This window comes from Bombina bombina, chromosome 1 (assembly GCF_027579735.1).
Source record: "Bombina bombina isolate aBomBom1 chromosome 1, aBomBom1.pri, whole genome shotgun sequence".
Taxonomy (NCBI): Eukaryota; Metazoa; Chordata; class Amphibia; order Anura; family Bombinatoridae; genus Bombina; species Bombina bombina.
The window spans coordinates 915,841,130-915,854,637 of NC_069499.1; the positions used below are offsets into that span (position 1 = coordinate 915,841,130).

The 13,508-nt window shown below is 43.0% G+C and overlaps 1 protein-coding gene across 1 annotated transcript in view; it reads right to left on the reverse strand.

Annotated features, from left to right (window-relative positions):
- The window catches only part of DYNC1LI2 (dynein cytoplasmic 1 light intermediate chain 2), a 326,410-nt gene that overhangs the window by 67,067 nt on the left and 245,835 nt on the right, over positions 1 to 13,508 (reverse strand). The window contains exons 6-9 of the mRNA XM_053700389.1: positions 8,703 to 8,796; positions 1,119 to 1,254; positions 491 to 602; positions 356 to 415 (exon numbers count right to left, since the gene is read on the reverse strand). Of these exons, the coding sequence (XP_053556364.1) occupies positions 356 to 415; positions 491 to 602; positions 1,119 to 1,254; positions 8,703 to 8,796 (402 nt within the window). The remainder of the gene's footprint in view (positions 1 to 355; positions 416 to 490; positions 603 to 1,118; positions 1,255 to 8,702; positions 8,797 to 13,508) is intronic.

Consider the following 13,508-nt stretch of genomic DNA (forward strand, 5'->3'; position numbering starts at 1 on the left):
TAAACCCAAAAATGTTCTTTCATGATTCAGATAATAATCTTAATTCTTTAGATATCCTTTGCTGAAGAAATAGCAATGCACATGGGCGAGCCAATCACACGAGACATCTGTGTGCAGCCACCAATCAGAAGCTACTGAGCCTATCTAGATATGCTTTCCAGCAAGGAATATCAAAAGAGTGAAGCAAATTAGATAATAGAAGTAAATTATAAAGTTGTTTAAAATTGTGTGCTCTTTCTAAATCATGAAAGAAAAAATTTGGGTTTCATGTCCCTTTAAAGTTAGGAAACTTATGAAACAAAAGCTGCTCAAAAGATAAAATAAAATTAAATATGATCCCAAGCTTTTAACATACCTGTTGTTTCATAAGAAACACCTGATCATCTTCTGCTACAACTTCTTTATAGTGGACGAGCTGCAAAGACAAAGATTTTTTTAATGCATAAACTATTTACAAAGAAATGTAAATGTATATAGACATTTGTTTTACCTTTCTAATAGGTGGTTTCACAATAAAATCTTCATATATATCTTCAGGTTTTACTGTTGAGAAATTTTCATGCAAAATGCCTATTTTTTTTTCATTATCCCAGCCAGCAGGACTAAAAAAAAAAATAATAATACAGAGGACATTATCAACAGACAGTCAAAAGCAAAGATAATTAGAAGCTGGACTAATACTTTATACAGATCATTTCTTTCAACACTCAAGCAGAATATACTAAAAGGGAAATGAAAGTCACAATTAAACTTTCATGGTTCAGTGAGAGCATACAATTGTTTTAAGGGAGATTTTTTAGGCTTAGGAGCAGCGATACACTACTGGGAGTCAGCTGGTGACTGTGGTCTGACTCACCATATGTGCTCAGCTAGCTCCCAGCAGTGCATTGCTGCTTCTAAGTCTACCCATTTGCTGGGGCTCTAACATATGAGTATTTTTCTTTTGCACTTTTATGTCCTTTAAAGTTAAAGACACAATGAAAGAAATTATAAAAAAATATAGCATATACATTTGTATTGTTTTAAGAAAAGCTTTGGGGGGAAAAGCTGTGACCCAGTTTTCAAATATCCAGATATTTAGCCTACATTTAAGAGAAAACAAAAACGCATTTACTCACATAAAAACAGCATCCTTTTCAACCACTGATGCAGCATGATTAAAATGGAAACCATAGACTTTATGTACAATGTACTTGTATAACAAATCCAGATTTTTTTCCTCTTTAACAGATGTATAAATTAAGGCAGCTCCATCTATCAAGTTCATTTAAGGAAAAGTTATAAAAAAAAAAAAAAAAAAAAAAAAACAAACAAAAAAAAAAAACAGAATTTATGTTTACCTGATAAATTACTTTCTCCAACGGTGTGTCCGGTCCACGGCGTCATCCTTACTTGTGGGATATTCTCTTCCCCAACAGGAAATGGCAAAGAGCCCAGCAAAGCTGGTCACATGATCCCTCCTAGGCTCCGCCTACCCCAGTCATTCGACCGACGTTAAGGAGGAATATTTGCATAGGAGAAACCATATGATACCGTGGTGACTGTAGTTAAAGAAAATAAATTATCAGACCTGATTAAAAAACCAGGGCGGGCCGTGGACCGGACACACCGTTGGAGAAAGTAATTTATCAGGTAAACATAAATTCTGTTTTCTCCAACATCGGTGTGTCCGGTCCACGGCGTCATCCTTACTTGTGGGAACCAATACCAAAGCTTTAGGACACGGATGATGGGAGGGAGCAAATCAGGTCACCTAGATGGAAGGCACCACGGCTTGCAAAACCTTTCTCCCAAAAATAGCCTCAGAAGAAGCAAAAGTATCAAACTTGTAAAATTTGGTAAAAGTGTGCAGTGAAGACCAAGTCGCTGCCCTACATATCTGATCAACAGAAGCCTCGTTCTTGAAGGCCCATGTGGAAGCCACAGCCCTAGTGGAATGAGCTGTGATTCTTTCGGGAGGCTGCCGTCCGGCAGTCTCGTAAGCCAATCTGATGATGCTTTTAATCCAAAAAGAGAGAGAGGTAGAAGTTGCTTTTTGACCTCTCCTTTTACCGGAATAAACAACAAACAAGGAAGATGTTTGTCTAAAATCCTTTGTAGCATCTAAATAGAATTTTAGAGCGCGAACAACATCCAAATTGTGCAACAAACGTTCCTTCTTCGAAACTGGTTTCGGACACAGAGAAGGTACGATAATCTCCTGGTTAATGTTTTTGTTAGAAACAACTTTTGGAAGAAAACCAGGTTTAGTACGTAAAACCACCTTATCTGCATGGAACACCAGATAAGGAGGAGAACACTGCAGAGCAGATAATTCTGAAACTCTTCGAGCAGAAGAAATTGCAACCAAAAACAAAACTTTCCAAGATAATAACTTAATATCAACGGAATGTAAGGGTTCAAACGGAACCCCCTGAAGAACTGAAAGAACTAAGTTGAGACTCCAAGGAGGAGTCAAAGGTTTGTAAACAGGCTTGATTCTAACCAGAGCCTGAACAAAGGCTTGAACATCTGGCACAGCTGCCAGCTTTTTGTGAAGTAACACAGACAAGGCAGAAATCTGTCCCTTCAGGGAACTTGCAGATAATCCTGTTTCCAATCCTTCTTGAAGGAAGGATAGAATCTTAGGAATCTTAACCTTGTCCCAAGGGAATCCTTTAGATTCACACCAACAGATATATTTTTTCCAAATTTTGTGGTAAATCTTTCTAGTTACAGGCTTTCTGGCCTGAACAAGAGTATCGATAACAGAATCTGAGAACCCTCGCTTCGATAAGATCAAGCGTTCAATCTCCAAGCAGTCAGCTGGAGTGAGACCAGATTCGGATGTTCGAACGGACCTTGAACAAGAAGGTCTCGTCTCAAAGGTAGCTTCCATGGTGGAGCCGATGACATATTCACCAGATCTGCATACCAAGTCCTGCGTGGCCACGCAGGAGCTATCAAGATCACCGACGCCCTTTCCTGATTGATCCTGGCTAACAGCCTGGGGATGAGAGGAAACGGCGGGAATACATAAGCTAGTTTGAAGGTCCAAGGTGCTACTAGTGCATCCACTAGAGCCGCCTTGGGATCCCTGGATCTGGACCCGTAGCAAGGAACTTTGAAGTTCTGACGAGAGGCCATCAGATCCATGTCTGGAATGCCCCACAGTTGAGTGACTTGGGCAAAGATTTCCGGATGGAGTTCCCACTCCCCCGGATGCAATGTCTGACGACTCAGAAAATCCGCTTCCCAATTTTCCACTCCTGGGATGTGGATAGCAGACAGGTGGCAGGAGTGAGACTCCGCCCATAGAATGATTTTGGTCACTTCTTCCATCGCCAGGGAACTCCTTGTTCCCCCCTGATGGTTGATGTACGCAACAGTTGTCATGTTGTCTGATTGAAACCGTATGAACTTGGCCCTCGCTAGCTGAGGCCAAGCCTTGAGAGCATTGAATATCGCTCTCAGTTCCAGAATATTTATCGGTAGAAGAGATTCTTCCCGAGACCAAAGACCCTGAGCTTTCAGGGATCCCCAGACCGCGCCCCAGCCCATCAGACTGGCGTCGGTCGTGACAATGACCCACTCTGGTCTGCGGAAGGTCATCCCTTGTGACAGGTTGTCCAGGGACAGCCACCAACGGAGTGAGTCTCTGGTCCTCTGATTTACTTGTATCCTCGGAGACAAGTTTGTATAGTCCCCATTCCACTGACTGAGCATGCACAGTTGTAATGGTCTTAGATGAATGCGCGCAAAAGGAACTATGTCCATTGCCGCTACCATCAAACCTATCACTTCCATGCACTGCGCTATGGAAGGAAGAGGAACGGAATGAAGTATCCAACAAGAGTCTAGAAGTTTTGTTTTTCTGGCCTCTGTCAGAAAAATCCTCATTTCTAAGGAGTCTATTATTGTTCCCAAGAAGGGAACCCTTGTTGACGGAGATAGAGAACTCTTTTCCACGTTCACTTTCCATCCATGAGATCTGAGAAAGGCCAGGACGATGTCCGTGTGAGCCTTTGCTTGAGGAAGGGACGACGCTTGAATCAGAATGTCGTCCAAGTAAGGTACTACAGCAATGCCCCTTGGTCTTAGCACAGCTAGAAGGGACCCTAGTACCTTTGTGAAAATCCTTGGAGCAGTGGCTAATCCGAAAGGAAGCGCCACGAACTGGTAATGCTTGTCCAGGAATGCGAACCTTAGGAACCGATGATGTTCCTTGTGGATAGGAATATGTAGATACGCATCCTTTAAATCCACCGTGGTCATGAATTGACCTTCCTGGATGGAAGGAAGAATTGTTCGAATGGTTTCCATTTTGAACGATGGAACCTTGAGAAACTTGTTTAAGATCTTGAGATCTAAGATTGGTCTGAACGTTCCCTCTTTTTTGGGAACTATGAACAGATTGGAGTAGAACCCCATCCCTTGTTCTCCTAATGGAACAGGATGAATCACTCCCATTTTTAACAGGTCTTCTACACAACGTAAGAATGCCTGTCTTTTTATGTGGTCTGAAGACAACTGAGACCTGTGGAACCTCCCCCTTGGGGGAAGCCCCTTGAATTCCAGAAGATAACCTTGGGAGACTATTTCTAGCGCCCAAGGATCCAGAACATCTCTTGCCCAAGCCTGAGCGAAGAGAGAGAGTCTGCCCCCCACCAGATCCGGTCCCGGATCGGGGGCCAACATTTCATGCTGTCTTGGTAGCAGTGGCAGGTTTCTTGGCCTGCTTTCCCTTGTTCCAGCCTTGCATTGGTCTCCAAGCTGGCTTGGCTTGAGAAGTATTACCCTCTTGCTTAGAGGACGTAGCACTTTGGGCTGGTCCGTTTCTACGAAAGGGACGAAAATTAGGTTTATTTTTGGCCTTGAAAGGCCGATCCTGAGGAAGGGCGTGGCCCTTACCCCCAGTGATATCAGAGATAATCTCTTTCAAGTCAGGGCCAAACAGCGTTTTCCCCTTGAAAGGAATGTTAAGTAGCTTGTTCTTGGAAGACGCATCAGCTGACCAAGATTTCAACCAAAGCGCTCTGCGCGCCACAATAGCAAACCCAGAATTCTTAGCCGCTAACCTAGCCAATTGCAAAGTGGCGTCTAGGGTGAAAGAATTAGCCAATTTGAGAGCATTGATTCTGTCCATAATCTCCTCATAAGGAGGAGAATCACTATCGACCGCCTTTACCAGCTCATCGAACCAGAAACACGCGGCTGTAGCGACTGGGACAATGCATGAAATTGGTTGTAGAAGGTAACCCTGCTGAACAAACATCTTTTTAAGTAAACCTTCTAATTTTTTATCCATAGGATCTTTGAAAGCACAACTATCTTCTATGGGTATAGTGGTGCGTTTGTTTAAAGTGGAAACCGCTCCCTCGACCTTGGGGACTGTCTGCCATAAGTCCTTTCTGGGGTCGACCATAGGAAACAATTTTTTAAATATGGGGGGAGGGACGAAAGGAATACCGGGCCTTTCCCATTCTTTATTTACAATGTCCGCCACCCGCTTGGGTATAGGAAAAGCTTCAGGGAGCCCCGGGACCTCTAGGAACTTGTCCATTTTACATAGTTTCTCTGGGATGACCAACTTGTCACAATCATCCAGAGTGGATAATACCTCCTTAAGCAGAATGCGGAGATGTTCCAACTTAAATTTAAACGTAATCACATCAGGTTCAGCTTGTTGAGAAATGTTCCCTGAATCAGTAATTTCTCCCTCAGACAAAACCTCCCTGGCCCCATCAGACTGGTTTAGGGGCCCTTCAGAACCATTATTATCAGCGTCGTCATGCTCTTCAGTATCTAAAACAGAGCAGTCGCGCTTACGCTGATAAGTGTGCATTTTGGCTAAAATGTTTTTGACAGAATTATCCATTACAGCCGTTAATTGTTGCATAGTAAGGAGTATTGGCGCGCTAGATGTACTAGGGGCCTCCTGAGTGGGCAAGACTCGTGTAGACGAAGGAGGGAATGATGCAGTACCATGCTTACTCCCCTCACTTGAGGAATCATCTTGGGCATCATTGTCATTATCACATAAATCACATTTATTTAAATGAGAAGGAACTCTGGCTTCCCCACATTCAGAACACAGTCTATCTGGTAGTTCAGACATGTTAAACAGGCATAAACTTGATAACAAAGTACAAAAAACGTTTTAAAAGAAAACCGTTACTGTCACTTTAAATTTTAAACTGAACACACTTTATTACTGCAATTGCGAAAAAATATGAAGGAATTGTTCAAAATTCACCAAAATTTCACCACAGTGTCTTAAAGCCTTAAAAGTATTGCACACCAAATTTGGAAGCTTTAACCCTTAAAATAACGGAACCGGAGCCGTTTTTAACTTTAACCCCTTTACAGTCCCTGGTATCTGCTTTGCTGAGACCCAACCAAGCCCAAAGGGGAATACGATACCAAATGACGCCTTCAGAAAGTCTTTTCTATGTATCAGAGCTCCTCACACATGCGACTGCATGTCATGCCTCTCAAAAACAAGTGCGCAACACCGGCGCGAAAATGAGGCTCTGCCTATGATTTGGGAAAGCCCCTAAGAATAAGGTGTCTAAAACAGTGCCTGCCGATATAATCTTATCAAAATACCCAGATTAAATGATTCCTCAAGGCTAAATATGTGTTAATAATGAATCGATTTAGCCCAGAAAAAGTCTACAGTCTTAATAAGCCCTTGTGAAGCCCTTATTTACTATCTTAATAAACATGGCTTACCGGATCCCATAGGGAAAATGACAGCTTCCAGCATTACATCGTCTTGTTAGAATGTGTCATACCTCAAGCAGCAAGAGACTGCTCACTGTTCCCCCAACTGAAGTTAATTCCTCTCAACAGTCCTGTGTGGAACAGCCATGGATTTTAGTAACGGTTGCTAAAATCATTTTCCTCATACAAACAGAAATCTTCATCTCTTTTCTGTTTCAGAGTAAATAGTACATACCAGCACTATTTTAAAATAACAAACTCTTGATTGAATAATAAAAACTACAGTTAAACACTAAAAAACTCTAAGCCATCTCCGTGGAGATGTTGCCTGTACAACGGCAAAGAGAATGACTGGGGTAGGCGGAGCCTAGGAGGGATCATGTGACCAGCTTTGCTGGGCTCTTTGCCATTTCCTGTTGGGGAAGAGAATATCCCACAAGTAAGGATGACGCCGTGGACCGGACACACCTATGTTGGAGAAAAAAGATTTGGCCATTTTCTCCTCTGGAAGAATGTCTTCTAAAAGCCTGATGTCTTAACAAATAGTGCAACTTTTAGAATTACCTCACAGTTTTGGGACTAAACAACGTGGAAGAACACACAGATACAAAAAAAAACCCAAATACATAATTTATGCTTACCAGATAAATTCCTTTCCTTCCGGATAGGTATAGTCCACGGCTTCATTCCTTACTGTTGGAAATACAACACCTGGCCACCAGGAGGAGGCCAAGACACCCCAGACAAAGGCTTAAATATCCCTCCCACTTCCTGATCACCCCAGGCATTCTGCAGAGGGAACAAGGAAAAGTAGGAGAAATATCAGGGTATATTGGTGCCAGAAGAATAAGATAAATAATAGGGGGCCGCCCTTAGACGAGAAAAAACTGGTGGGGGCCGTGGACTCTCCCTATCCGGAAGGAAAGGAATTTATCTGGTAAGCATAAATTATGTTTTCCTTCCTAAGATAGAGAGAGTCCACGGCTTCATTTCTTACTGTTGGGAAAACTATACTCAAGCTCCAGAGGACACTGAATGAATAACTGGAGAGGAAAAAAAAAGGAAGAAGAGGACCCTATTCTGAGGGCACCATTTCCAGCAAAACTTTTCTCCCGAAAGCTGCTTCAACCAAAGCAAAAACATCAAACTAGTAAAAATTAGAAAAAGTATGTAAGGAGGACCAGGTACCCGCCTTACAAATCTAATCCATAGAGCCCTCTTTATTAAAGGCCCAAGAGGAAACCACTGCTCTAGTGGAATAAGCCGTTATCCTCTCAAGAGGATTATGTCCCGCTGTTTCGTAAGGTAAGCGGATGACACTCATTAACCAAAAAGATAGGGAAGTCGAAGTAGCCTTCTGCCCCTTACGCTTCCCTATATAGACAACAAAGAGGAATATTGTCTAAACTCCTTAGCAGCCTGAAGAACTTCAAGGCGCGAACCACATCCAAATGGTGAAGTAAATGTTCCTTTGATGAAGGAGGATTAGGACACAAGGAAGAAAGGCAAAGAATGCCTAGGGTGATGAGGATGTGGGAGGGATATTTAAGCCTTTGGCTGGGGTGTTTTTGCCTCCTCCTGGTGGCCAGGTGTTGTATTTCCAACAGTAAGGAATGAAGCCGTTGACTCTCCCCATCTTAGGAAGGACAAGTTTAAAGTTAATATTTATATGTATTTTGTTTATCCAGTGAGATTTCTATTTCTAAACTTTGAGGGGTTAAATGGTCTTGGAAAATAGAGTATGAAAATACTAGTCGACAGTGTCATATTTTGCCAGTATACTATAGTGGCAATATGTACCCTTTTTACTCTTTACAGACGTTTTATGTAGAAATTCAGATTGGACCTACTAATAACGTAAGGGGTTTCCCTAAAAGATGTGGTAAGTTTGATCATGGCCTTACTCTTAAATTTAGCACTGCTATGTGCCCTTGTAAAAAAAAGTGAGCATGCATGGGCACAAAACGAATCTGTAAGAAAGTAATACAAAAGGATACACTGCAAGCAGAACCTCCGGATATGGGACTGAATGAAATCAAAATGTTCATCTCTGTAGTCATGCTCCTTCTCCAATACACTGATTGCGTCGCACTGCAGCAGGAGGAAACAGATTATTAAAATTAAACGCAAAAAGGAAATTTATGCTTACCTGATAAATTGATTTCTTCTACTATACGACGAGTCCACGGATTCATCCACACTTGTGGGATATTATCCTCCTGCTAACAGGAAGTGGCAAAGAGCACCACAGCAGAGCTGTCTATATAGCTCCTCCCTTGACTCCACCCCCCAGTCATTCGACCGAAGGTATAGGAAGAAAAAGGAGCAACTAAAAAAGGTGCAGAGGTGACTGAAGTTTGTAAACAAAAATATAATCTGTCTAAAATGACAGGGAGGGCTGTGGACTCGTCGCATTGTAGAAGAAATCAATTTATCAGGTAAGCATAAATTTCCTTTTCTTCTACTAGATACGACGAGTCCACGGATTCATCCTTACTTGTGGGATACAATACCAAAGCAACAGGACACGGATGAACGGGAGGGACAAGACAGATACCTAAACGGAAGGCACCACTGTTTGAAGAACTTTTCTCCCAAAAATAGCCTCAGAAGAAGTAAAAGTATCAAATTTGGAAAATTTGGAAAAGTTATGAAGGGAGGACCAAGTCGCAGCCTTACAAATCTGTTCAACAGAAGCATCGTTTTTAAAAGCCCATGTGGAAGCCACCGCTCTAGTAGAATGAGCTGTAATTTTTTCAGGAGGCTGCTGTCCAGCAGTCTCGTATGCCAAACGGATGATGCTTCTCAGCCAAAAAAGAAAGAGGTAGCCGTAGCTTTTGACCCCTACGCTTTCCAGAATAGACAACAAATAGAGAAGATGTTTGACGGAAATCCTTGATCTCTTGTAAGTAAAACTTCAAGGCACGAACCACATCCAAGTTATGTAACAGACGCTCCTTCTTAGAAGAAGGATTAGGACACAAAGAAGGAACAACAATTTCCTGATTAATATTCTTATTTGAAACAACCTTAGGAAGGAATCCAGGTTTAGTACGCAAAACCACCTTATCAGAATGGAATATAAGATAAGGCGAATCACATTGTAACGTAGAAAGCTCAGAAACTCTTCGAGCAGAAGAGATAGCAACTAAAAACAAAACTTTCCAAGATAAAAGCTTAATATCTATGGAATGCATGGGTTCAAACGGAACCCCTTGAAGAACATTGATAACTAAATTCAAACTCCATGGCGGAGCAACAGGTTTAAACACAGGCTTGATTCTGACTAAAGCCTGAAAAAAAACTGAACGTCAAGGACATCCGCCAGATGTCTGTGTAGTAAAATTGACAAAGCAGAAATTTGTCCCTTTAAGGAACTAGCTGATAATCCCTTCTCCAATCCTTCTTGGAGAAAGGACAAAATCCTAGGAATCCTAACACTACTCCATAAGTAGCCCTTGGATTTGCACCAATAAAGATATTTACGCCATATCTTATGGTAAATTTTCCTAGTGACAGGCTTGCGAGCCTGAATGAAGGTATCAATGACTGGCTCCGAGAATCCACGCTTAGATAAAATCAAGCGTTCAATCTCCAGGCAGTCAGCTGCAGAGAATTTAGATTTGGATGTTGGAACGGACCTTGGATTAGAAGGTCCTGTCTCAGTGGCAGTTTCCACGGTGGCAGAGATGATATTTCCACTAGATCTGCATGCCAAGTCCTGCCTGGCCACGCAGGTGCTATCAGGATTACCGAAGCCCTCTCCTGTTTGATTCTGGCAATCAGACGAGGTAGGAGAGGAAAAGGAGGAAACACATAAGCCAGGTTGAACGACCAAGGTACTGCCAGAGCATCTATCAGTACTGCTTGGGGATCCCTTGATCTGGACTCGTAACAATGAAGTTTGGCATTCTGAGGAGATGCCATCAGATCCAATTCCTGTGTGCCCCATTGACGGATCAATGCCGCAAACACCTCCGGATGGAGCTCCCACTCCCCGGGGTGAAAAGTCTGACGATTTAGAAAATCCACTTCCCAGTTCTCTACTCCTGGGATATAGATTGCTGATAGATGGCAAGAGTGAGTTTCTGCTCATCGAATTATCTTGGAAACTTGTGTCATCGCTAGAGAACTCTTTGTTTTCCCTTGATGATTGATATATGCTACAGTCATGATATTGTCCGACTGGAATCTTATGAATTTGGCCAAAGCCAACTGAGGCCACGCTTGAAGCGCGTTGAATATTGCTCTCAGTTCCAGAATATTTATTGGTAGTAGGGACTCCTCCTGAGTCCAAACACCCTGAGTCTTCAGGGAATTCCAGACTGCACCCCAGCCCAAGAGGCTGGCGTCCGTTGTCACTATGACCCATGCTGGCCTGGGGAAGCACATTCCCTGGGACAGATGATCCTGTGACAACCACCAAAGAAGAGAGTCTCTGGTCTCTAGATCCAGATTTATCCGAGGAGATAAATCCGCATAATCCCCATTCCACTGTCTGAGCATGCACAGCTGCAGTGGTCTGAGATGTAAGCGAGCAAACGGAACGATGTCCATTGCCGCTTCCATTAACCCAATGACCTCTATACACTGCGCCACTGATGACCGAGGAATGGAATGAAGTTCTCGGCAAGAAGTTAGGATCTTTGACTTTCTGACCTCCGTCAGAAACATTTTCATGTCTAGCGAGTCTATCAGAGTTCCTAGGAATGGAACTCTTGTCAGTGGAACTAGTGAACTCTTTTGTATGTTCACCTTCCACCCGTGAGTTCTTAGAAAAGCCAACACGATGTCCGTGTGAGATTTGGCTATATGGTAAGTTGATGCCTGAACCAATATATCGTCCAGATAGGGCGCCACTGCTATGCCCCGCGGCCTTAGAACTGCCAGAAGGGACCCTAGCACCTTTGTGAAGATTCTGGGAGCTGTGGCCAACCCGAAATGGAGGGCCACAAACTGGTAGTGTTTGTCCAGGAAGGTGAACCTGAGAAACTGGTGATGATCTTTGTGGATAGGAATGTGAAGATACGCATCCTTCAAATCCACGGTGGTCATATATTGACCCTCCTGGATCATTGGTAAAATTGTTTAAATGGTCTCCCATCTTGAACGATGGGACTCTGAGAAATTTGTTTAGGCATTTGAGATCTAAAAATCGGTCTGAAGCTTCCCTCTTTTTTGGGAACCACGAACAGATTTGAGTAAAACCCCTGCCCCTGTTCTAGTTTTGGAACTGGGCAGATTACACCCATGGTATATAGGTCTTCTACACAGCGTAACAACGCCTCTCTTTTTCTCTGGTCTACAGACAAACGTGAAAGATGAAATCTCCCTCTTGGGAGAAAATCCTTGAATTCTAGTCGATACCCCTGGGTCACGATTTCTAATGCCCAGGGATCCTGAACGTCCCTTGCCCAAGCCTGAGCGAAGAGAGAAAGTCTGCCCCCTACTAGATCCGGTCCCGGATCGGGGGCTGCCCCTTCATGCTGTCTTGGTAGCAGCAGTGGGCTTCTTGGCCTGTTTACCTTTATTCCAGGTCTGGTTAGGTCTCCAGACTGACTTCGATTGTGCAAAATTCCCCTCCTGCTTTGTGGCGCAGGAGGAAGTAGAGGGTTCACTTTTAAAGTTTTGAAAGGAACGAAAATTATTTTGTTTAGCCCTCATTTTAACAGTCTTGTCCTGAGGAAGGGCATGACCTTTACCTCCAGTAATGTCAGAAATGATTTCCTTTAGTTCAGGCCCAAATAGGGTCTTACCTTTAAAAGGAATAGCTAAAAGTTTAGATTTTGATGACACATCAGCAGACCAAGACTTAAGCCATAACGCTCTACGCGCTAGAATGGCAAAGCCTGCATTTTTTGCCGCTAATTTAGCCATTTGAAAAGCGGCATTGGTAATAAAAGAATTAGCTAGCTTGAGAGCCTTAATTCTATCCAAAATATCATCTAATGGGGTCTCAACCTTAAGAGACTCCTCTAGAGCCTCAAACCAAAAAGCTGCTGCAGTAGTAACTGGTACAATGCACGCTATAGGTTGTAGAAGAAAACCCTGATGAATAAACAATTTCTTTAAAAGACCCTCTAATTTTTTTTATCCATAGGATCTTTGAAAGCACAACTGTCCTCAATAGGTATAGTTGTACGCTTAGCCAGGGTAGAAATAGCACCCTCCACCTTAGGGACCGTCTGCCAGGAATCCCGAATGGTGTCAGATATGGGAAACATTTTCAGAAAAGCAGGAGTGGGAGAGAATGGAATGCCTGGTCTATCTCATTCCTTAGTAACAATGTCCAAAATCCTTTTAGGGACTGGAAAAACATTAGTGTAAGTAGGGACCTCTAGATATTTATCCATTTTACACAATTTCTCTGGTGGTATTACAATAGGGTCACAATTATCCAGAGTCGCTAAAACCTCCCGGAGTAACAGGCGGAGGTGTTCAAGCTTAAATTTAAAGGCCGTCACGTCCGAGTCTGTTTGAGGGAACACATGTCCTGAGTCTGAAAGTTCTCCCTCAGACAGCAATTCCCCTACCCCCAACTCAGAACACTGTGAGGGTACATCGGAGATGGCCAATAAAGCATCAGAGGGCTCAGCATTTACTCTAATACCAGACCTATTGCGCTTACCCTGTAAACCTGGCAGTTTGGATAATACCTCTGTAAGGGTAGTGGACATAACTGCAGCCATATCTTGCAGGGTAAAAGAATTAGACGCACTAGAAGTACTTGGCGTCGCTTGAGTGGGCGTTAAAGGTTGTGACACTTGGGGAGAATTGGATGGCATAATCTGATTCTCTTCAGA